At 40.8% G+C, this 25,810-nt stretch overlaps 1 protein-coding gene across 2 annotated transcripts in view; it reads left to right on the forward strand.

The window, feature by feature from the left end:
• The window catches only part of TBC1D2B (TBC1 domain family member 2B), a 31,486-nt gene extending 6,930 nt beyond the window's left edge, over positions 1–24,556 (forward strand). Inside the window, exons 2-13 of one of the 2 annotated variants that reach the window (XM_064722115.1) lie at positions 463–601; positions 5,175–5,340; positions 8,553–8,710; positions 9,701–9,927; positions 11,276–11,668; positions 12,969–13,079; positions 14,002–14,195; positions 15,056–15,550; positions 16,635–16,752; positions 17,456–17,641; positions 17,984–18,105; positions 20,605–24,556. In XM_064722115.1, the coding sequence (XP_064578185.1) occupies positions 463–601; positions 5,175–5,340; positions 8,553–8,710; positions 9,701–9,927; positions 11,276–11,668; positions 12,969–13,079; positions 14,002–14,195; positions 15,056–15,550; positions 16,635–16,752; positions 17,456–17,641; positions 17,984–18,105; positions 20,605–20,800 (2,505 nt within the window). In that variant the 3' untranslated portion in view covers positions 20,801–24,556. The remainder of the gene's footprint in view (positions 1–462; positions 602–5,174; positions 5,341–8,552; positions 8,711–9,700; positions 9,928–11,275; positions 11,669–12,968; positions 13,080–14,001; positions 14,196–15,055; positions 15,551–16,634; positions 16,753–17,455; positions 17,642–17,983; positions 18,106–20,604) is intronic. The other variant, XM_064722116.1, reaches the window with a different exon arrangement.
• Positions 24,557–25,810: the final 1,254 nt, after the last annotated feature.

Raw genomic sequence — 25,810 nt, forward strand, 5'->3', positions numbered from 1 at the left:
GCCCTTGGAGTGACTGTGCTCATGTACAGGGGCATACAGGTGTGGGGTTTATTATTGCCCTTGGGCTGACTGTGTTCATGTACAGGGGTGTACAGGTGTGGGGTTTATTATTGCACTTGGAGTGACTGTGTTCATTCCAAGGGCATATAGGTGTGGGGTTTATTATTGCACTTGGAGTGACTGTGTTCATTCCAAGGGCATACAGGTGTGGGGTTTATTATTGCACTTGGAGTGACTGTGTTCATGTACAGGGGCATACAGGTGTGGGGTTTATTATTGCCCTTGGGATGACTGTGCTCATGTACAGGGGCATACAGGTGTGGGGTTTATTATTGCCCTTGGGATGGCTGTGCTCATGTACAGGGGCATACAGGTGTGGGGTTTATTATTGCACTTGGGATGGCTGTGCTCATTCCAAGGGCCTGCAGGGGTCTCACAGCGCTCTGCTCCCGTGTCCTGCAGGCTGCGACTCGGCAGGACACGACCTACTGGCTCCAGGAGCTGCAGCAGAAGAGGTGGGAGTACTGCCACAACCTGGAGAGCCGCACCTCCCCCACGCCCAGTGACTTCTCCAAAGGGCTCGTTGCCAAAGACAACCCTGGTACGTTGGGAACCTGAGTGACAACAGAGGGCACGGCTCTCCTCAGTGTCAGTTCATCAACACCACGTGTTGCACTGGGGTACACAACTGCCTTAAGAAAGCCTTTTCACATCTTTTCATCAGTAACTCTGTGTAAACTTTGCATATGCTACAATATTTAACATAAATGTGATTTTATATCCTTTACAATATCTGTTGATTTCTTGAAAAACAGACTTTTAGAAATGAAATAAAATTGAGTAGTCTTACAACTAGGTTTCATTAAGCTTAGGAAAGTTGTCTTTTAGTGGTTGCAACATCTTAAAAAGTTAGTATGGTAAATATCCTGAGATGTAAAGTTCAGTTTTTAATGGGAACAGATATATTTTGCATTCTGGATGACCATGCTTTGTTCCTGAAAAGGTATGGTGTGGTGGATCTGTCTGACTTTGATAAAAATGCAGTGCCTTCAAAACTGAAAGACAGTCTGCACTGATGTTACATAAGTGAAGTTCAGTCTGTGAAATACCTTTAGGCAAGGAAAACATAATTCTACACTAGTGTCAGAGTTATCAACATTATACAGAGTTACTCTGCATTTTTTACTACATTGCACAGGCACTTGTGAATTGTTTTGTTCCTCAGTCCCTACAGAAATGGATTCCTTGCTGATTTCTGTTGTCCATAAATAAGATTGAGTAAAATCCAATTCTGTGCCAAGTTAGGCATTAGTAAGGCTCTCCTGGGTTTAAGCAGTCTTGTGGTCAGGCATATTTCATCAACAGATGCCACATTTGGTTGATGTCACTTTGCTCCCCTGTAAACCCAGCAGTGTTGAGCTGTTATTGTCACACCTTGTCCCCTCCTGAGTTTCAGGTTCTGTTTTAGTGTTGTCCTCTAACGCATTCTGTCCTTTGAGAGAATGTGCTGCTTGTGGCTGCCTGCTCAGCACAGCTGGCCCCACTCACAGGTGTTTGCTGGGGGCTCAGCTGGGCCTGGCAGGCGCTGCAGGCAGCTCCTGCTGAGAGCAGAGCCCGGCCCTTGAGCTGCTGCAGGCTGGCCCTGCCCTGTGCTAGTGCAGGGTCTGCAGGCAGCAGCCATCAGCCTCTTCTCCAGGTCAGTTTTTTGGCCAGGGTAGTCTCCAGAAGTGGTTTGCTCTAGGGACAGGTGAATGGCAGGATAAGCCCAAGAGAATTGCTGGGAATGCCAGGTGCATTGGTTTGAGACCCCTTTTTTTGGCAGTAGCCAGTCTGGGTAGCAGCTTGTCAAGCCATGCAGATGCAGAGCACGTGTATTGGTGGGCAAAAATCTAAGTGTTGCAAAAGGGAACAGGCTTTGGCTCTTTCAGCCCTTTGTCTTTCTGCCTTTAGCCTCTCATTCTCTGCTGCACAGGCTCCCTTTTTTGTTGTGTTTAACTGACCCTGTGCTGAGTAGGTTGAGGTCATATGTTAGCCAGAAAGGAGCACTTTTTTTCATTTCTGCTGGATTGACAAGTGGAATATGTTCAGTGTGCAGTCAGGTGATTGCACAGCTGGTGGATGGGAGGGAACAAGGCACAGCAACCAAATACAGGAAGGCAGAGTAAAGCAGCAGACAGGCCTGCCCTCTTGGCAGCAGAGTGTTGGATCACACCAACTGTAATGTGTAACTTGGCCACAGAATCTGTTCCTTTTTGTGCTACTTCCCTCAGAGCTTGGGTACAATGTGAAACAAGCCTCTGTGACTGCAGCACCTGTTTGCATCACATCCAGTTGTTTCATCACTGATCTGATTTTTTTCAGTAAGTCATTAGGGGCTTTCTGGATAAGCCAGCTGAGCCTCTTCATGTATTGTTTTTTTTTTTTTTTAATTCAAATTACTGTTGTTGTTATATCCACGACAAGGAATGTCAACATAACATGCACGGGCTGAGTAGGCCCATCCCTCTCAGGGGTAGCCTGCAGTTCAACTGCATGATGTAGAGTTTGGAGCTGCATCTAGAATATCTCATTTTCTAGGACAAATCCCAGTGATAACTCTTATCATCAGCTGAAGTGTTTAAGTAGGGATTCCTTTTGGGGAAAATGCAAATAGCCAGAATGATTGATGCTTTTTCCTTCTTTTTAATCAAGTACTTCAGGAGTTTCTTCTAGAGTTATGGGATTCTCTAAGGCTCTGGTTTCATGTTGATGACCAAGATATGTGTCTTGTGGCTTTTTTTTCTTTTTTTTTTTTTTAAGAACTGAATGTGCATGCAGTGTTGTGCTTTATACTGCAGCACAGAAATTGGTTTATTTTGCTGGTGCTCAAGTACAGATGCTATCACAAATGTTTTAGATGGGGAAGTAGTCTGCCTTCAGTCCAAACCCAGAGCTGCTTACTGCAGCCTTGCCTCTGTCCTCCCCTGGCCTCTCCCCTCCCTGTTCAGAAATCTGGACTAACTGGGATGCATGGAGCTAGATACAGCTTTGTGGATCAGCCTTGAAAGGTTTTTAAGAACATTCAACATAATGAAAAATATTTCAAAGTATTTATCAAAGTGGGATGTGGGAAATTGCATATTAACAATAATTACACTGCAGGATTTGTCGTGGAGGTGCTTTACTACCATGGAAATCAATTAAATTATTTATTCTTTATACCGTGTGGGATTATTATTTTTTCTTGAAATTGATTAAATGTTACTGTAGTTTCAATGATTTCCATTCTTAATTTGCATTAATAAAATATGCAATGCCATGTATTTATGATATTGATGTGTGGGCAGGGGATGATGTCCAGTGAGCAACCTCAGGGTGCCACATTCAGACAATTGGCATGTCTGGGAGGGGAAATGCATTTGTTGGGAATTCAGCTCTGGAGCAGTTCCTTTACCTGGACCATCCTCTAAAAGGACTTAGCAGAATCACACAGGTAGAAGATGAAACAAGCTGTAAGTGTAAAGGCAGAATATTAGTATTGCACCTTGGCTTTGAGTGTCCATGAAATTTTTGTCTGTCTGTTGTGGCTTGGGTTGTTTTTTTTTCCCCCTTTGGGATGTTTGGGTTTTCTGGGGGGTGGAAAGGGAGTTGGGTTTGGTTTTGTTTTTAATTATTATTTTATAGTTAAAACCTACTTATTCTCTTTCCTCTTCATTAGACAGTAAATATAATCCCATGTTTAGTTTTATCTAAGCTATTTTAGCTGAACTGTGCTTAGTTTGAACAGCCACAGTGCAAAAGAACTTGGAATTCCCTTTGGCTGATAAGGCCCTGAAGTATCTGTTTATAAAAATCAAGGCAGTGTAACTTGTACCTCTATTTGAAACATGACATGATACATTTCTGTGTCAGATACCATTTTTCAAGGGTTTGAGACATTCCTAGTGTCAGAGATCTTTAATATTTCATATTCTTTATCACAGAATGTTCCTTCTACTTCTAATCTTTGATACTTGGTAAAAGTAACCCCCTGCTGGGTAGTTGGAGGGTAGGGTTTGCTTAAAGATGGTCTCTGCTGGTGCCAAGCAATTGTCAGAGCAAAGGCTGAAAGACTCACCAGTGATAAAAAAGGGTATCATAATTTCCTAGGGTTTTATTTAAGTCAGAGCCCATCCAATGTGTTACTTGCTAATATAAATGCTGAATCAAGTCTGAGAGTGTCGTCAAAAAATCTTTAATCCACTTCAGTACTTTTTGAATTATATCAAGACTCTGAAAATTGCATTTGGGTTTGTTTAACTTGCCTTTCCAGAGGGTTTGTAGAAGGCTGTAAACCACTTTATGCTTCTCTCTAAGGCTTTTTGCTACTCATAGTATATTCTGTATTCTGGATTTTTTCCTCCCTCTGCCTCCTGGAGGGAGAAAGCAGCTCTCCAGAGTAATGGAAGCACAGAGGTAGCACAGGCACTGCAGGTTGTGTTTGCCAGGGTGATGTGCTGGAGCCCTGTGTGCTGTGGGTCAGCCTGTGCAGGGCTGTTGTGCAGCTCTGCCAGCTCTGGAGCTGCTGGGAGATACAGCTGGGAGCCTGTGGGTGTGCAGGACTGTTGTGCAGCTCTGCATGGCCTGACCATGGGGCCCCACTTGCTCCAGGGCACAGGAGATTTGCCTGGGCTGGCTTGAGGAGCTGCATTCAGGAGCCCTCGCTGGTGCAGGAGGTGTTGATGTCCTGCAGAGCTGTGCCAGCATTCCTGGCTCTGGCAGTGCCCAGCCTGGCCTTGCACAGCACTGCCTCAGGGCTGGGAAGGTCACTGACTTGCAGCAGCAGCCTCACTTTTAGGATGAATAACTTGCAGGATGAGAGCTGGGTCAGTGTTTTTGTGACACTGTTCTGGACTTGGTTCTGATTGCCTATTTTGTCGCTCACTCATGAAATAATGCTGTGTAAGCATCACACACAGGTCCTGTCTGTTATCAAAAGTATGTGGCCACAGTGAGATCTGACTGAGAAGTTTTGTGATTTATAAGATTCATTAGAACTGAATGTTTTATAAAGTTTTTTGTTTTTAGCAATTTAAAGTAAGCCCTGAGCAATGTCACTAGCAGGCTTAGCAGTCTATGACTTTACAGAGCCAATATTCTTTTACTTTTTGAAGATATGTTTATTTTTTCTCTCTCTCTTTTTTCTTTTAATATAGATATAAGTATCCTAAATCAAAATGCTTCAGCAGAGAGAGCTAGAAATATTCTAGCTGTGGAGACTTCTCCTACAGACCTGGTGGGGGAACAGGCAGCATCCCAGCCTGCACCAGTCCAAGGAAGTGCCATCAATTTCTCACTTAAACAATGGAGCACTGAGATCAAGTAAGTTTTGAACCTGGGACAAAGAGTTCCCATGAGATTGGTAGTTCCTGACCAAGATTATTTCCTACATTGCTGTGTGGTCAGTGGAACTTGTTAGAATGATGGAAGGTGATGGGGTGGGTTTGTTTGTTGTATCTCTTCAAGTAAACAGACTCTTTATTTACTGTTTGAAGGTTTAAGGGAGCGTTATTGTGTAGCATCACTGATAGCTGAAAAGTCTTGTACAGCACTTCCAGTGATGGCTTTGCACTCTGAACCCCAGAGGTTGTTGAGGTTGAGTTGTATTCTCAGCCACTGCTGCTTTTTCATGGAGCAATCAATTCCCAGCATTGTATTAGTCCTTGTACTCAGTGCACAGAAACTATTTTTGGTGATGAAAATCAAACCAATATAAATCCTTGGGTTTTGTTTTCTTCTTAAAAGAAATGAAAACACATTTGAAGTGGGCACAGATTTGAAGTGGATGTAGTTCAAATTCCTGAGCAAAAATGTGGCAGACCCCTTCTCTACAACATCAAAACCTCTCACTCACAATGAATTTACTCTCTAGTATTAATTGCTTTAAGGAAAGCAGTCCCATTGGTTTTCAGCTCTCCTATTTGGTTTCTTTCCAAAGAATTTTGTGGTTCACTTTGCCCACATAGATGGATTTTCTACTTCTGCTTAAAGCATGTTACAGTGCTAATGCAGAGCAGCTCACAAAGCAGAGCTGTAGCTTTGGTTAAAAAAGCTACAGCATGTAGAGCATGTCCTTCTTGAGCTGGGAGGAAAATGTTCATTTTCATCAGCAGTGCAAAGTTAAACAGATCCCCTTTAAAGCTTTCTGGTTTAGTGCAGAGATCTGAGAGGTTACCAGATGGTGCTGGTTTTGGCTGTGGGTTGTTTTGGGTTTTTTCCTAGTATTGTGGTTGGTTGTTTTCCTCCCTTCTCCAGCAGTTCTGTACCATTTGGGATGGGGGAAGATCTGGCAGCCTTTGGAATATGTGTGCTCTATGCAGTGTCTTACTGGGCTGATCAGTTACAGCCCCAGTGTTAGGGGATGGATCAAAGTGTGTCTAAAACTGCAGAGAGTTTCCTCTCTTGCTGTGAGCACATTTTTGGTTTATATTTATGAATTTGTATTAAGGTGTGTAGATGTCTCAGTAAAAGCCTTTGTCCTCCCTCCTGAATACATTTACACACATTTAGTGTGATGCTCTCTGACAGAGAAGATATTGCTATAATAGCTGTATTTGCATCCTAGGTAGCAGTTGTGATGTAACAATGGGGGGGAGAGGGGAAGAAAAATATATCTTGGAGTTAAGCAGTGTATATATTTACAGTAATTCAAGTTGAAATGTGCTTCTCTACTTTTAAAATACACTTTGATATATACAGACATTTAGGCTTGATTTTTTTTTTCATTTTCTTGCTCTCACCTACTTATTTATGCAGAATATAGATTTGGAAGCATACTGAATTACTGTAACCTCCAGTTATATAACCATAAAAACAAGACTTAAACCCCAAACATTTAAAAATAGAGACCCATTAGATCATATGATTGGCTCTTGTGTAAGTTGTCCAAATGTAGTTAGGGAAATAAATGCTGTTTCCAAATTTATATATTTAATCTTTTGTCATATTTTAATCTAATAGAAAGCTTTGGAGGACTGCTGCTTGAATGCCCTGACCAAACCTGTGCAAAAGCTTCACAAAACTCAGCATCAGCTATGATTTTTCATGGGCCTAACAGCAGTTCTTTAAAGAAGCTTTTCTGAAAGTCACTTGGCTTGTTCTTTGTGGTTTTTTCAAGCTTTAGAAGGTGGTGTTCAGGCTTTTAAATGTTAAGGCTGAGTGAGTGCAGAACAGGCACAGAGAACAGAAGAGAGAATGTGGAGTTTTGCCCGGTAAGAGATCAGGCACCATTTGGAGAAGAGGTGTAGAGAGGCCAGGGGGCACCTCCTGAGACACTCACTGATATTGGGTGTCCAATCTGTCATTGCCCAATTTGATCTACATAATTTGTGTGCAATGTCTGAACAAAGAAATTAGGCTTCTTGCCCCCAACAGGAATTATGATTCTTTCTGAAAGAAAATGAAATCTGTAGCATAAATGAGTCTTTGCCAAGCTTGTAAATTGATTGCTAAAATAGTTTTATTAATAACCATTAGGATTATTTTTAAATTGTAAATATTTATCAGTTAATCAGATTATAAAAGTTGTGCACTACTTAATGATTGGCTTAGAGTTCATGTTGATGAGATGTTAAATCTCTTGTGAGGCTGAAAGACTGGCTTGGATCATCAAATGATCTTGAAAGTGTAATATGGGTTATTTTCTGCTTAAGTTTTGAAGAGAGAATGTGGATGATTGAGTGAAAGCATCTTAGTGGGCTTGCACAGACTCTGTGGAAAATGCTGGGAGACGAAATATATTTCCAGTTCTATGGCAAAAATATTAAACTGGTTCATATGTGTTGATTTGGAATGTTCTTATGTAGTTGAACAAAGGCTTTGCTATGTATATGTATATACATATGTATATGTATAACTGAGCTATGTTAATGCTCATGGATGTTAGAGTGGACATTTCCTGAGTGCGTGATGGTCGTGGGGGAGCTGGGTCAGGTAATCTCATCCTGCTGGGAAATGTATTGTTCTCCTATAGAATTACCTGGCTGGAATTCAGAGGCTGCCCCTGAAATGTTCTTGCAGATAGTTGGCCATGTTCCACCGTAGAAAAGAAAAACTGCAAAGGAGTCTTGTCATCAGCAGTTCAGCTGCAGCAGGTCTCTTGGATGATCCCAAGTTTTGCCTTAATCCCCAGTATGGAGCTATAACCTACATGTGTTTTGACTGCATGCTGTTCAGTTTAATGCTTGGCAGTTACCCTAAAATTCTAAACTACAGCTGATCAATAAAGAGATGCTGCTTGTAAATCCTAACTTTGTTTTGTACTTGCCCCCTGCAAAAACAAAACTAAAACAGGGGGATGCAAAAGACCATGGCATTGAAGTAAAATAATTCTTCTGTTCTTGGAATTTAGCTGTTGATTGCAAGTGCTATTTGGTAGTGTATGTTTTGTTTTCTTTGAGCTTTTATTTGGTATTGATTTTGTCTGTGTTTGTAGCTTATTTTTAGTTTGCACTGTTTGAACTGTGAAAAGCCCCTTATAAAAATAATGCAAAATGGAGAAATATTTGTCACATTTTCCTGCTGCCTTTTCACAGAAATTCCATGTCCTCCTTAAGAAAAGGAAGTAACGACAATCGCAGGAGTATATTTTACACCACTGAGGAGTGGGAATTGCTGGATCCAACCCCAAAAGACTTGGAGGACTCAATGGCACTGGAAGAAAAAAGGAAACACCTGGCAGAAGGAAGTAAAGGTAGAAGTGGAGGAAGGAAGGGGATCATATGCCTTACCTTGTCTAGCACAGAGTACCTTGTTATGGCTGTCTCTAGGAGATGAGTGGAAGCTTATCTTCTTCTTCACAAACACATCCAGAGCTCTGTAAACTATTTTTTAAAAAATTGATTTCTTAGGATGTGTTTGGGGTCCTCTGCCATTCAAATACAAGAGAATAAAGACAAAGCCTTGTTATCCACTGGTTTGGATTTCCTGAGCTTGCTGCTGGTTTGTTTTGTCACATGACTTGCAAAGTAAGGAGGCAAAGGGAAATGCTGGTGTCTGTAATTGCTCACTTGGGTGTCACCCACTGAAGCAGAGTTGCCTTTAGACTCTGTGTATGTACCTGTTACCTTGGCTTGCTTCTGAAATGGGGCACAAGTAGGGATGGACATGAGGCAGCAGCTCATCTGTGTATTGTAACTGGTTCTCAGATTTGACCAGTGTCTGGAATAACCTTGTCAAGATATTTTTACATCTCTTTAAGATCACCTTAGGTGATATCCAAGTGATTTAATCTGTTGGAAAATATCCTGTATGTGGAGGTGAAACCTTACATTGAATCCTCTTACAGGAGCAGTAGGCTGTGATATCAGAGATGGTTTTGCTCTGATTATTTGAAGCAAAGTTGACTTTGCCATAGTTACGGATACCTTTTATTTTCTGTAATGAATTGTAAAATTCTCTTCATGATTTATATGAAAAGTGTTAATTTATGAGCGATTTATTTATTTATTATTTATGAGCCAAATTTATTTAATTTATTTGGGAGGGGAGAATATTTTTGAGCTTTTTTTTCCCCACCAAAGGAAGCAAGTTGGAAAATGAGGCATGTTTAACACTATTGTATTGAGTGGTTTGAAAGCTGCTTAAAGTCTGATGTTAATGAGTATATTTTTTAAGGAAATCTGAATGCTTTGAAATGCCTTTTTACTAAGTGAACCGAACTAGAAGAAATTGTTTTATGCAGGACTGACTAGTTCAGCTTTTCCATTTGATTTTGGCCGCATTCCACACAAAGCAAGGCGCCCCTTGAAGGATATGATTGGATCAAGCAAAAACCGCAGCAGCAGCGACTCCTCCCCAACAGAGTGCTGCTCTGGCAGTGGGAACAGACTGCTCTCTGAGCTGCAGCTGAAGTATCAAAGCCAGCAGGAAGAGCTGGAGAAGCTGAAGAAAGACCTTTTGAGCCAAAAGGTAATTAAACCTTCAGGCAAAGTGCACAAAAGCAAATGGGTCTGGAAGGTGATTGGGAGTTTAACCCTTCTGGTCATCTCACTGTGTTAAGACCTGGTTGGTTGTTATAAAATGATGGTTCTAAAACAACTTTCATTTACAAAAAGTCTTGAAACAGAAGGACCATCTTTTACATCTGTTGAAGATAAGATCCCTGAATAAAACTTCCTTTGCACACTGTTCAATAATTGGTTTATCTGTCTTCCTTGGTCTCTGAAGTGAGCTTGTTTGGTGTCTGCCAGGATCCTGGCTGATAGTCATAGCTTCTTTTTCTGCATGTACATAAAATATCTTGGGAACTTCTCCTTTCAGATTTTCTTTGTTTGTCTTTTGATTGTTTCAGTGCTAGTGCAGTGGGCAGGAAATAAACCTGGCTTCTTTCTCTCCTCAGGAGGGGTTTTGTAAGACAAGCCTAACCACAATGTGTGTATATAGACTGCACTCACATGATGGCCATGCTTGTGTGCCCTCAGAACTCCAATTTATTCAATACCTTGCTTTTATCTAAAAACTTCTACTCATTTTAAGAAGAAAAATATTTTAGATCTTGTGTGGAGCTGCTGCTTCTGCTATTTGTGTTTTCCTGTGTGTGAGGTGATCAAAGGGAAGCCAAAGAAGGAGTCTGAGCCCCATATTTATACTCATTTTAGGCATTATCTTTCCTAGGAGTACATTTGAGTTTCTGAGCCTGCTGCTGTGGGAAATATCACTGGTCTAGTGCAACACTTCATTCACAGCTGCTTCCGTTTTAATAAGAAGAAAAATGGTGTCTTAGGTGGTCATTTCTGTGGCAAGACTTTCTAAACAGCCTTTCACAGACTTCCTTTTTGACAAAGCAGAGTTTGTTTTTTACCTCCTTTTATTTTCTCCACATCCGTTAGAGAAGAGAGCTCTTAGTTACCTTTGCTTTTTCCATTCTGTAGTGATTTCCTGTTAACTTTTTGGGCTTGAGCCTCTTCCTGTTCACCCTACAGCAGGATGCCTCTCTTGCAAGCAAGGCTTTTTTCAGCTTCCAACAGCTGCTGGGCCTCAGCTGTTCACTCCTTTTCCTTAACCTGTTGTAGCTATTTCAGGCAGGATCCTTAGCTCAGTGAAGGACACTGAAGCCATCTCTGTAGGCCAGTCATTGTAAGGTGTTAGCCTGCTAGAAATCATGTCATAAAGTGTTTCCTTTTCTCTTTAAAACTCTAGCATGAGGTCTTAACCCATTGCAGAAACTTAATTTTGCTTAGTCTTAGATTTCTGTGCTATAAAATTTAGAAACTTAAAATTTCATCAGGTTTTTTTGCTGTTGTTTTGTAATTCTCAGGAACTTGTTCGACTTCTGCAGCAAACAGTCCGATCTTCCCAATATGACAAATACTTTGCAAGCCGCCTTTGTGAGGGGGTTCCCAAAGATACATTAGAGCTGTTGCACCAAAAAGATGACCAGATTTTGGGCCTCAATAATCAGCTTGAAAAGCTAAATCTGGAAAAAGATAGTCTCCAGCAGGAAGTCAAGAATTTGAAGTGTAAAGTTGGAGAACTCAATGAACGGCTGGGAATGTTGATGGAAACTATTCAAGCTAAAGATGAAGTCATCATGAAACTCTCTCGTCAACTCAGCGAATGTGAGGACAGCACATCCTCTCAAAGTGGAGCAATAAATTCCCCCACGGCCACCTGTACTAATAAGGAGCTACAGGAACTGGACAGACTAAAAGTAAGAGCACTGTCTCTGTCTTGATGCATTTCTTCTGTCTGTAAAAGTACTTTTTAGTCTGCTGTACTGTTTGAGATCACTGCAGCAGCTCCCTAGGACACTCATCAATGGAGGCTTTCTCAGCTTGGAACCTCACTTGGAGCTGTTATGTGACAATCTAACCAGAACTTCCTTCCCTTGGGCCATCTCTAGTGCAGGGCTATACTTTCAGTAAATCAATCATTGGTGTGGAGCAGAAGAAATGTAAGAAATAATGAAAGGAACAGGAAGGATTAAGGGTAAAAGGAAAATACAAGCATGGAAAATACAAACAAAAAGAAAGCTTGCTTTGGTTTTTTTTTTTAAATATAACCCTAACTGACTGAGGCTTTGGTGTGAGCTAGGTTGCCAGCTAGTGGGCAACAAAGAGCATGTGGAAAAGCAAAGGGAAGCTCTGAGGAGCCAAAAAAAGAGGGAGGTGTATACGAACCTGTTTTACTAAAGCTGCTACAGCTCCTACTAATGCTTTATTTTTATTCTGTAACATACCTCTCAGAATGTGTCACAAGTTCTTAATGAAGTTACTGAAGTTATCCCCTTTGCTCTAAAAAGGCTTTTTTGTCTTCGCCTAAATTTGTATTTCAAATTGATTAATGCTCCAAAGCATTTGGAATATAAATAAGTTGCTCAAAATATGCTTAAACATATATAGTTTTCTTTCTTATATGTGAGCCTGGTAAGTTTTAGTAAATGAAGTTGAAACCAGAAGTCAGTGGTCTTGGCAGAAAGCAGTCAGGGCTGGTGGGTGCTGGGGAGTGGGAGGGTCTGTGCTGTGGGAGGTGCCGGCCTCGTCCCACAGGCTCAGCTTTCAGAGGCAGTGTTTGCAGCCAGGACTGAGTGGATTAGGCAGGGAAAGTCGTTGTTAAGGATTTATCTTTCTACGAGGCAGACATGAAACTTTTTCTGTTAATGAGGCCTTCTGAGGGTGGTGAAAACCCAAGGGACGTTCATCCCATTTTTTGCGTTGCTGTGGCCTCTGGGATGGGCTCAGCCTGCAGTGCCTGCTGTCCCTGCCTGTCCCTGACAGCAGCCAGCTGCCTTCTGCAGGCAGTGCAGCACTGGGAGGGATGCAGGTGAGGCACAGCACCACCCTGTGCTCATATTTGGCATGTGTATTTCATTTACATGAAGTCCGAAAATAATATTTGATTTGTGCCTGATATTTTTAATTAAAATCCTATTAGTAGCTGCTGTTTCTATGCTCTAAGGTGATCTTCATCTGACAAGCATAATCCACTTTGTTTTTCTTTTTAATCAACAGGACAATCTTCAGGGTTATAAGACCCAGAATAAATTTTTAAATAAGGAGATTTTAGAACTTTCTACTCTACGAAGAAATGCAGAAGCAAGAGAGAGAGAATGGCAGGCAAAGGTCAGCATGTTCTCACTTGGCAATGTCTAAAGCAGTTTTCCATACTTTAGCCATAAATCTACCCAGGAAATGGAGCCATTTAAATGTATTAAATATGATAGCTTAAAAAAAAAAGCCCTCTCAGTCCTTACAGACCAATCTTTCTGAATGGATTGTCGAAAGAAGTAATTGTTTTTAAAATTGTGTGACCCAGTGGATCATTTTGATAACTTATGAACAAAGGCATGTACATGTCTGAAAACATTGTTTCCTCAGAATTAAGACTGTAATGATTTTTTTTAAAGGTCAGGGACAGGATGTGTAAGGATTGGTAGGTCACTATGCAGCTTTCTCCTGAGCACAAAGGATGACTGTGGTATAGTGAATGTCATTTCTGTCTACATGAATTTGAGTGTAGAGATGTTGCAGGTAAATAATAAAGATTTCCAGTGCTTGGGGTTAGGGAAGATGTGCTCATCTGTAACTAAGGCTAGATACCTGTAGCTGGTTCAGTAGGCTTTGCTTTCAGTTGTTTGGAAGCCATGCACTCGGTGGCCAGGCTTAAATGTATTTTTGGCATAGAGGTGTGTGCTTACAGTTCTTACATGCTATTACCTAACTCATGTGCCACTTGAGTTGTCCTTGTTCAAACATGCACAGACTAAAGCTGCTAAAATGCAACCAATTTGTTCTTTTAAAGTATTTCATACAATGCAGTGATAATTAAGGTTTGCTCAGAATTTCCATATGCAAAAATACGTGTGATGGAAAATATCTGGTCTACTATGCTGCCTTATGTTACAAAAATGGGAAAGTTAAGGTGGCTGTTCTTGACTTAGATGTTTCTAAGCAGTATAAACCAAGAGAATAGCATTGAGCCAGGTTTTAAAAGAAATGTAGTACAAAGTGTCTGAAGATTTGTATCATGTATTGTTTTCTGCAGTATACCAGCTTAGAAGCCAAACTCTGCCAGATTGAAAGTAAATACTTGATCTTGCTTCAAGAAATGAAAACTCCTGTTTGCTCTGAGGATCAAAGTCCTGCTAGTGAGGTTATCACACAGTTACTGGAAGATGCCTTGAAAGCAGAACCTAATGAACAACCAGAACAAGCATTTTTCAAACCCCACCTGGTCAGGTAGTTTGGTCCTGTTGAATTAAATGTATGTGTGTCTTGGCCAGTGGGCTCTGTTATAACACTGGAAAACACAGTGAGAACGTATTTGCAGGTTTGGGTTATTTATTGTATTTCCCTTCATTAATGATGGAATAGTCTTGAAATCCTTTTAGCTGTATAAAAGCATTGTCTTGAGGAGGATCTGGTGCAGGTGGAGATGCAGATTGAGGTGTGGGTGGTCTAATCTGGAAGATGGGGCCACAAGCCTGGTGGCGCCAGCCAGGCGAGGGACACTGGGAGACACAGCGAGGAGGAGGAGGAGGGCTGTGAAGACTTGGACTGGAATGGGTTAAAGGCCTGGGATTGGCACCATGGCACAGCCCAGCCTGTGTCTGTGTGCCTTGAATGAAGTGTTCTATGCAGCCTGAGCTCTGCTGAGGGGTGGAAGCTGTGAGGAAAGCTGGCCTGGCTGGGAGTGTGGGGTGAGCAGGAGCTGAGCAGGGACTGTCCCAGTCTCTGCTGGGAGTCAGAAATGGTCCCACTGGGAAGTTTCACTGACACATTTATTCATTAATTGAGGTGCAATATCAAACTTAGACAAAGGTATTGCCCTATAGCTGCTGAGGCGATGGGTACATTCCAACTCAACCATGTTGTTAAATAAATTGCTTAATTTGTGTAGTAATATATACAGGAACATGGGCACCAAGTCTTTTGTATGTGGAATTGTACAAGTAATTGTTAAATAAAGAATATACTTCAGAAAAATGTTTAATAAGAAGAACTTGAGAGCTATGGAGTGTAGCTTTGTGGTGGGAACTTGAGAGCTTCTGGGCTACTGAACATATTTTTAAAACCTTTTTTCTTCCTCTCCATTACAGCGAATATGATATATATGGTTTTCAGACTATCCCAGAGGATGATGATGAGGAGAAACTAGTAGCAAAATCACGAGCTCTGGACTTGAGATCACTTTCACTGAGTGAAAATCGAGAGATCTCCACAGGAGTGAAATGGGAGAACTATCTTGCAAGCACAATGAACAGAGAGATGATGCGCTGTGTGGAACTGAAGAACCTTATTCGCTCTGGAATCCCACATGAGCACCGCTCCAAGATGTGGAAATGGTGTGTCAATCTCCATGTTAAAAAGTTCAAGGACAGTGCAGTACCTGGCTACTTCCAAATCTTGCTTCAAAAAGCTCTGGAAAAACCAAATCCCGCATCCAAACAGATTGAGTTGGATCTCTTGAGGACTTTGCCAAACAACAAACATTACTCCTCCCCCACGTCTGAAGGGATCCAGAAGCTGCGAAATGTGCTGCTGGCATTTTCCTGGAGAAATCCTGATATAGGATACTGCCAAGGGCTCAACAGGTAAGGTTTTGCTTATCTTGGTTAGTAACTATGCAGTGGAACACTTAATGAGCCTTTCAAATCCCATGTATAGCAACATGATGTCGAACAACAGTTTGCTTAATGGATTATGTGCCCATAATTTAAAATAAATAACTATCACATTTTTTAAACCAATGAAATAAGCAGTTGACCTGGATAATAAATTTTGTAAAATCAACTTGGCATCAAAACTGGAACTGGAATTAGCTCTTAAGAGATGAGCTACTCAAATGTAGGTTTACATTGACTTCATGTCAGTTGTAGGGGATTGTGTTGCTTTTTTGTGTGAGAATTTGTTAGGTTTGTTTCTTCTTTTAAAGCAAGCAGAAAAAAATGCTTGAAAGCTGTTTTCATATTGTTAAGACAACACATTTCAGCATTTTCCACTGATGTCTTCAATCAGAATTGCAGAATTTAAAGGGGATTCTTGTGTTACAATGCTAAGAAAAAAATCTGATTTGTTGCAGTTGCCTTTACCAGAATAGCTTTGCTACTTGGAGATCTGTAGTAAATGAAGGTGCTGCTTGAAGCAGGTGTGTTGATCTAACACCCTGTCTCATCCCCATGATGTAATACTATAGATGTCCACTTGTGCACTATTTTATGTACTAGCACAGTACTCAGAGCAGCTTTGTCTTTTGAAAGAGCACTGAAGAAGTAGTAGAATAGAAGCAGTGAGTCATGTAGTAGAAGTGGTGGGGTGGTGGTGGTAGCAGTAGTAGTAGTAATGTGGAAACCTCCACCTAACACCCTTAGGATAAATATCTCCTTTCTAAACTAGACTCTCTGTTTAGAGGGCTCTTAAAATGGGCAACACCAACACTTCAAGAAATTTTTAGATCAAGTTTTTGCCTTTTTCTGTTTTCTTACTTAGCTGAATACAAATACTTGGTGTGGCTGAGAAGGCATGGCTTTGCCCCATCTTAAACTTCATCAAGTTTTGCTGTTCAGTGCTCTGCTGTTGATACATTTATCTCTGCTGAACAGATAAAAATACTGTAATGGTTCGTACTATAGTTTGTATCTTTAATAACCTTCTCCTCCAAATAAACCCTGTTTTCAGGTTGGTAGCAATTGCACTTCTGTACTTGGAACAGGAAGATGCTTTTTGGTGTCTGGTAACAATAGTGGAAGTTTTCATGCCTCGTGATTATTATACCAAGACACTGCTGGGATCCCAGGTATGAGCTCTGCTGGGATAAAGTCTGGTCCTGCTGTGAATTGGGGTCTTGTTTTTAGCCAGTCAACAGCTTTCCTCTACAACTATATGATGGGCCTCTTTGGAAGGGGATGGGAATGGAGTTGACCAGGGTGGGTTCCAAACACAAGGACCCTTGTTTGGACAAGGACTCTAACAGGGAGATAGTTGTTCAGTGTCCTGCTTAGAGTCCTTAACCCCCCTTCTCATTGATAGCTTCACAACCCTGAGCTGTATTATCGTTCCTTTCCTCACATTTGGGGGAATGGTGGTGCTCTGGGGGAGGGTGGGGTGAGAATGCATTTGCAGTGCTGTGGGCAGTAGCCACTGTAGCATTCCTGCTTCCAGGTGATGCTCTGGTCCAGGCTGCCTTCTCCAGCCGAGTGTTTGCCCAGCATTCTCTCTGCTCCTGTGCTCCTGCAGCAATGGTGACCAGTACAGGAACACCCCACCTGTGTTGGAGGAGCCTTGTGAGGCTGGGGCTGGGTTGAGAAGCAGACAAGGGCAATCTGCAGTGGGGTAGCTGTCTGTGCTTTGGGTGGATCTAGCTTGGAAGTGTGAGGTAGACAATCCTGGGTTTTCTGGTTACCTCTGGAAAAACTTGCACTTACAGATTGGTAACAGCCTTGTTCTGAATGATGTGCTGTTCAATTGGAACAGTAACACTCTATTTGTCATCTCTTTAGGTAGATCAGCGAGTGTTTAAGGATTTATTGAGTGAGAAGCTTCCACGACTACACTCTCATTTTGAACAGTATAAAGTTGATTATACTCTCATCACTTTCAACTGGTTTCTTGTGGTTTTTGTGGACAGCGTGGTTAGTGACATCCTTTTCAAAATCTGGGACTCCTTCCTCTATGAGGGACCAAAGGTGAATTTACTGGGCTGAGTTTGTTCATTTGTTACCTGATAACAAAGCACTGTGGTGTTACTGAGTGTGGGGCTAAAAGAAGGTTGCTTTGCAAAACTCCTGTTAGTTAAAATGACATCTAGGAAAAAAACAAGGGAGGAACTATGCATAACCATTCAAAGCATTTTCCAGCTTTTGGAAATAGGGGCTGGGGCAGGGAAGGGAGATAGAGAGGGATGTGACTGAAGGGCTTAAGTGCAGCCTGTGCATGAGGAACTCTTGTTGGGGGTTTATAAAGATGGTCATGAGACTCGGTGTATTCTGTACTTACAAAGTACCAAATATTATATGTACTCTTATCAGGTAATATTCCGATTTGCCCTGGCACTGTTTAAGTACAAAGAAGAGGAAATCTTAAAGCTGCAAGATTCAATGTCTATTTTCAAGTACCTTCGCTATTTCACACGCACCATCCTTGATGCCAGGTGGGTAACTCACACTGGGGTGGCTCTGAGGGACTCGTAGTGGTCCATGGGAGATGTCTGTCTTGTGGCTTTGCTGTTGTTTTCATCTAGATCCTGATTCTTATATAAAGCAACTAGAGATGCAACCAACTGCCAGGATTTGTCATGAGCACTTTTATCTAGCAGAGACAAATCAGAAGTGATGTAGGCTTAAATGGTAATTTTTGCTTGTGAAGGAAATTGCCTTGTTTAGGTGTTATATCATGGTAGCAACAGGTCAGAATTTCAACCACAGATGAAGTTTCCCTCTATATTGCAGATGTAACTTGTTACTAAAATGTTTTATGATAAATAAAAATACATCCTGGCTCAAGCATTAAAGATGTGAGCTCTGTCCCCCGCAGCTTAAATCTCTTATATATGGTTAATGGAGAGCTCTTGCCACATAGTTCCAACTGGTTTAAAGATATACTTGGAAGCAGAGAATAAATACAAATTAGATACTTTTCTTGTCTTCAATCCTTGCATAGGACTTAGAGTTTGTAAATTGGGGTCTAATGTTTTTAGATTCCTGTTTTCAAGACTGTAGAGCAGCATGTTAATCTTAAAAAGAAGTCATACTGGGATTGGTTTAATGTCTGAAAATGTTTTGCACATCTTTTGAAGCTCACTAATTTTCAATTTAGAGAAAAACTGTATATTGAAATCTGAGACTTTTTTTTAATGTGATGAATTTCACAAAAATTGAGGCTTATACTTTGACTTCTGTTGCAAGAGCACTCTTATTTTTACTTCTTATGTTTCAGTTTTGCCTGGAGAGAAGATAAAGCTGAATAAGCTTATGCTTGAAAGGGACTGCTGGGATTGACGCAGAGAGAGAAAATAATTAATTTTTTTGCTCTTACCTAATCCAAACAAAATTTTGATATTTAATCAGAGTTGAAGTTTTGGTTTTCCATTCTTTTTCCACTTGTGGAAATGATGTCCTGATTCTCCTGTCTAAACTTTCTGGTGCTGAAATAACCTTTTTTAAAGATTTCTGAAATTGCTGAGTTTGGTGTTAACAAAATGAACTAATTAGGGATCATTGAGGGATGGGGAGTTCGAGCAAGGACAGAAGGACAGAATTCAGTACATCAAAGATGTTTGCAATACAAATATGCTCTGTGCTGATCTGTAAGTTTCTGCCTTTTGGGGTTTTAAGAGTGGAAGCAGTGCAGTGCCACCTAGGGAATATGGATTTGCCTGCTAGGACTGACAAGACAGAATTCAAACTGCCTGTTTTCTTATTCTGCCATGTTTGTACAAGTTTTACATCATCAACATTTGAGCAGTACAGGAGCACCTAGAATGAGGCCTTTCTTGAAATGGACAAAAACTGATCCTGTTGTAGAGGAAAATTCAGAAATACTTATTTGTATAGGATTCATGGATGTTCTGAATGGTTAAAATCATTCTGCACAGAGTTTCTAAGTTCAAACTCTGTAGAAAGAGAGATGTCTCTACAGACACGTGCATAATTATATTCCAGTTACAGGATGTCATGGCTGGTTTTTGGGCAGAGCCATGGCATGTTGTGCACAGGTAGAGAAGCTGCTGGAATATCTTCTGTATAGAAATGGCAGGAAATCATTCCTTGGTCACTCAAAAATACAAACCTACCATTAAATAAACTAAAAAAAACTAAAGAAAAAAGAAGTTTTCTTAATATTTATTTATGATAATTCAAATAGAATAAATTAAGTACTCCAATTCCCCTTTTTTCCTTAGAAAACAAAGATGGTTTTGGGTGTAGATCAGCAATAATGATGTAGTTGGATGCAGTCTCTTTGGACTGATTAGACTGAGCAGTTGCTGGGTTTGCTGGGGCTGCAGGATGGTATGGTGCAGTGTGACTCTGCAAGGGGGCTGGATCCTCTGTGGTGCTTCTCATTGTGCCCTGACAAGTTTGACTTGACACTGGTCTGGAGATCTCTGTGCTCCAGCCAGCAGAACCCCCAGAGCATTCTCACTGTGTTGGAAGCTTTGGCTTGGCCACATTCTGTATTATCCTTGTCCTTGTGTGTGTTGTCCTGGCTTTCTCTGGTCTCTTGATTGTCAGGTTATCTTGGTTAAGTGGAGAGCTGAGTGGTTTGGGATTGAAGGAGCTGCTGTGGGTTCTAGAGAGGAAATGATCCAATCTGTGTGGGTAGCTGGATGTACTGAGCATCCAAGTGTAGCCAGGGAAGCTCTGATGACCCAAGCTTATGTCTTCTGCTCAGCATTTCAAGGCTGTGGTCTGTGTAGCAGAGTTTACATGTGACTTGGAGAACTCCTGAGTGTTTGATTACATTCTATCTCCTGAAATAACCTTAAGGCTGAATGCTTTATAGAAGTTTCTTGAAATATTGATAACATCTGAGACCTATTGAGTGTGAAAGAGACTGGAGATATGTCACATATGATAAATGTTGATATGGATGAAGTTTAAAAGCCCACCAAATATGAATGATTGTCTTCTGCTATTGTGTAATCTTGCAGGAAGCTGACTGCTATTGCTTTTGGAGACCTGAACCCTTTTCCCTTACGCCAGATCAGGAACCGCAGGGCCTATCACCTGGACAAGGTGCGCCTGGAGCTCACGGAGCTGGAAGCCATCCGCGAGGACTTCCTGCGAGAGAGAGAGACCTGCGCAGAGAAAAGGGACCTTATTAGTGATGATGAGGAGGATAGCTGAAACTGCTTAATGTAAACTGTTCTTTGGGATCATGACCAAAGTGAGTTCACCTCCAAAACGCTTTATTAATCCTGTGAAACAGAATGTAAACTCGTCGCTTTTGGAAATATGCGGGACAGATTTCCAAATCCCAGCACTTTCAGAAATACCACTTAGTATGGAGGCCAAACACTTCTGTTTACATTTATGTTCCTGGAATCATTTGTAGAGCACTTAATATCTGTCTCTGTTTAGTCAATCAGCTGAATTGACAGTTGTTTACCCACAGTGCACCATTAGTGCCTGGATGTGGAACAATAAAAAAAGTCCATGCTCTGTTACATTCATTGTCATTCTGAGTTTAGGGGTTTTTTGATGTAATCATGTTTTTCATAGTGCAGGCTCAATGTGAGAGGACATCCATATTTCTTGGATTCAGATTGGCTCCATCCAGCCTTTCTTGAGGTAGCTAACCAGAAAACCATGGGATGAAGATTCCTTTGTCTTTTCCAAAGTGTCATGCAATGGATCACCAAACAGAACCCTTGAATATATGTACTCTAAAGTAAAGGTAAAAGAAGTACCTATTTCTGTCACTGCCTGTCGAGCGTGTACTGAAACAGTGGTAGCAAACATCATTTCTACTTTTCAGAGCAGCTGTGTTGATAAAGATTCTCATTAATGGAAAGGGGTTTATAGATCAAACTCTCTTTAATCAATTTTATTTGTATTCACTGTTTTGATTTCAGTGGTTTAAAAAGGCCACAACCAATCTCCAGATATTATGGAGGAATGGAGCTTGTCACAGGAGTACCATGTTTTAGGAGCTAATTTCTTGCATATTTGTTGGAGGGTTGTTTTGTTATGGCTTTTTGTTTCTATGAGGTTTTTTTTGTTGTTTTTTTCCCTTTTCTTTTAATGCTTCTTCCTCTTTAAGACCTAAGGTGAAGTCTTGCTCTTTAAGAAGAAACACAGCATTCTTTCTGAGTGATTGTAGAGCTATTGTACAATAGTGGTAGTGACTGGGTTCATAAAATATTTATCAATCAGTCAAAAGGAACCTAAAGATCACAACATGCACACGGGAACTGAAGATCCTTTTTCAACAGAAAAATGCAATATTCTCCTAATGTACTCAGCTTTACTGTGTGTTGGATGCACTTCCTGCGAGACAGCTGTAAGGAGCAACATCTGGGCTGTTGGGCTATAGTGATTCTGCTGTGGAAATGTTACTTGGGACCATTTTCTCTCCTTTGGTGACTATAGCAGTATTCATAAGTGGTTCTTGGGAGAAGGAGGGTTTCTTTCTTGCTGGGTATTCTCTGGACTTTTGCAATGTTTTTTCTTGAACTGTTGGATTTTCAGAATGTTGTATTGACTACAGTGTGTCATGATAAATCTAGGATTGAAATACTAGGCAGCAAATCACCAAGCTCTGGGGAAGTGGTTAATTTGCAAAAAAGAAAATTAATCATTGGGAAGAGTGAAGTGCATCAAGCTTGTGTTTTGTCCTTTGGTTTGTTTTTCTAGAAGTAGTAGTACTTTATTTGGTATAATCATGTAACTGTTTTAGTCAACTTAAGTGGGGGCAGAGAGAAATCCTGCTTCTGTTTCACAGCACTTTTAAAAAAAAAAAATTTAGATAATGTAGTTGTAGCCTTCTCCAAGTAAGCATATTATAAGTTAGTTTATATGGAAGGGAACTATTTAATCAGAGGTGAAGTTGTAACTTAGAGGACTACTTTTGATATAAAAATTTATACTTCCTGTACGACACATAATTTTTTACCTAGCCAGCAAATCCTTGCCAATAAGGAACGGATGATGTGATCATCTGGATTTGTATGTTACTAGTCTTCTGAGATGTCCCCTATGTTGTCTGTGGTAGGCAGTAGCTAGGGATTTTTTTCTAATTCCTTAGTTACTTTTGGTTATGTACTGGAGGGCAGGGTTTTGATATTATTGCATGTACTGTATTCTTTTTCTGCTTACAATCAGTATTTGAATACAAAAATGGGACCAGGTTTTCTAATTTTCTAGTTATGCTGTCTTGGTTTTGAAAGAGCTGGTCTCTAAATCAATATGTAATGCAGGCTTTTTGTTTGTATGTTTGTTTTAATGATGTTGTCAAATGCTAAATGATTTTTTTTTAAGGTGAAGATCTTCCTTTCAGTGACCATGAGTGAAATATTAAGGTAAAGAATTTAGATACATGTACTTACCCTATTCCTACGATCCATTTTTCTTTGGCTTTGAGTCTTCACTATGAACTAGTCCTGTGACTTGAGGAGATGTTTTCTGACTATTCCATTGGAGAGTTTGGGTTGTGAAGATAAGGCTAAGCTTGAGGCAACGGTTCAGGAAGTTCTTTCGCTGACAAAACACGACCTGCAATATTACAGGACCATTTTTGTTAGAGTTGTGCTGATGGTTCAGTTTGTGTGCATGTGTTGCTGTGTTTCATTCCATTAAGTTGTTTCCAGCTGTACAGTAAAGCTAAGTGGCTCTGTTTCTTCTGCCATGGAGTGACTGTTACCCCTGAATGGCAGGAATCCTGTGGAAATTGTGTTGTCTCTGGCTATTCTGTCAGCTTGCAGATAAGAAATGAGTCAATGCTGTTATGCTCAAGTCCCCAGCAAGCTGTTGGCTTCATTTTGTTAAGCCTTGTTACTGATTTAGTGATGAGCTAAAAGGTCAAAAAATTGCAGAGGCTTCTCACCTCTGGCCACTAGAAGTCTCTGCCGGACCAAAATGAGATGTGTAGCAGGAACTAACATCAGGGGAGCTTGCCTTGCTTGCTCTTGCAAATGTCATTGTGTGACTCAGTTTTCTAGTGGTGCTTAAATCTGGTTCCCTTGGAGAGCAGTAACTCATTAGGCACATGCAGGATACACAGGCAGTATTTAAACCTGATGAAACCAGGCCAAAATTCTGTGCCTCAGTGGCCTGCCAAAGCTGAACTGCACGGTGCCCAAGAGTTTGTGCTTGTGTGTGAACTTCTGAGGTGGTGCATGAGGTTCACCATTCATGCCAGCCAGACAGTGGGCAAGTGACCTGTTCATGCACATAAGAACCGCCAAAAAAATATTTTAACTTCAAGGCCTTGCACATAATGTGCAAAGAGTTCCTCATGTGTGGTTCCCAGAATATGTGATGTAACCCAAACCACTAAGTTGCATTGTGCAGAATATTCCTTCATCTCTGATCATGTGTGCATGGCTTCCTGGGGAAACTTTTCATTATTTTTAAAAGGGTCTATCATCTTCTGTTAAATAGGCAAAAAATTGGTGCACTACACCTCTAGTTATTGGAACTGCACAGTATTTCAGCTTGACCTGTACATGTTTACAGGTAGTGTTATCATTCAGTATTATCCCATTGTTTGGTGGTCTTCTTTTTACCTGCTATGTAATCAATAAAAAGGATTTTTCTGTTGCCCTTTTGGTGTCTTCTGTGAGAGAGTCTCCCCTTCCTTTCAATGTTTGTAAAGATGGTAAGATATTTCAGCAGAAAGGGAAAGATTTCTTTTCTTAGTTATAAAACATCAGAAATGAATGAATGGTCTTAAATTTGACAGAGTTGGATGTTCAGACACATAACTGAGAGATGGCAAATTGATTAATTTAATGGAATTGTATAGCTGTTTAAGTGACTGTTCCCTTAAGTGCCATGTTAAACATCAGCAATATGCGGTACAAGAAATTTGAATCACAAACATAAGTGATGTTATCTTCAAGAAGATTGATGTAAAGAAAAAATAAATTGTTTATTACTTTATAGATTGCTCTGGTTCTTCTTCTTTTTTTCCTATACAGATGGAAATACCTGCAGGTGTCATCAGAATAAACCAGTGGTAGAGCTTGTATTTTTGTCTGATAATGAGGTGTGAGAGAATCTCTATAAAGGAACATACATGTAAATTTGGCTTTGAAGCATGAAGATGTGAACCATAGACATGTTGCATGCAGGTGATGCTAACTGGTAAACTTGACATTGGTGTTCTTCATTTCTTGGGAGAAGAGAGGAGGGGAGACAAAATTTGCATAAGTGTTCACAGGAATTTTCTGAATTGATGCACTTTCTGGGAAACATTTGTATAATATCTCCTGGCACCCCAAAACCTTTTTTAGGAGGCTTGGTACTGATATTCTGACACAGTCTTTTGTAATCAAATAAATAATTTCAGCTGTTTTGAAAATTTCACCAAGTACTCCATCAATTTGGAAATCAAGTCTCAATATCTGTCTTTCAGATACGAATTTTGCACTTTGGAATTGCTTGAGTCCATTAAAGAGGGAATACCTCAGCTACTTCATGTTACTTCATAGCTAAGTGTAAGGGAGGAAGGAAGAAGAGTTGGGACATGACTGTAATTGCATTTCCAAGCCTGTCTTTGGTATCAGAGGTGAACAGTGCACAGTTCTTGTCCTCTGGCTCTGCTACAGAATGGCAAGCTGTTATAGGAGTAGATATTGGCACAGCTGGAAATCTGTTCAAAGGGGTTGCAAAACAGGATAGGGATCAGCAGTTGAGGCAGAGCACAACTATGGCCTAAAGACCTTGTGTGCTGTAGGCTGAAAATTTTAAGCCAGAGAAATAAACAGAAAATTCTGGGAAGAGAGTGCAGGGGGAGCAATGTCCTCCCATGGATACTTGGCATGTTTGGCTTGAGTAGGTTGTGTTGCCCTGAGCAGCTGCTGGGGCCTGCAGAGAACAGCTGAGACTCCCATTTGCTCCTTAGAACAAGATTTGAAGCATCTGCTTTCAGTGGGATTGCAGTACGGATGTGAGTGTGGCTGATGAATGTTAAAAACCCGGTTCCTAAAAAATGCATAACTCAGTATAAACACAGCTGGCCTGCTCTGAACTAAGAGCAAATACCTGCAGAGTCTCACTGCTCTGGCTGCCTTAGGGACACAGAGAACACTCTGAATCTGCTGGTATTACAAGGTATCAGGTGTTCCTTCTCTGGGGTTTTCAGAAGTGCTAAACATAGCTTTCTTATCTGCAGCTCCTTGACCTCAACAGAAA

This window comes from Zonotrichia leucophrys, chromosome 10 (genome assembly GCF_028769735.1).
Source record: "Zonotrichia leucophrys gambelii isolate GWCS_2022_RI chromosome 10, RI_Zleu_2.0, whole genome shotgun sequence".
Classification (NCBI taxonomy): Eukaryota; Metazoa; Chordata; class Aves; order Passeriformes; family Passerellidae; genus Zonotrichia; species Zonotrichia leucophrys.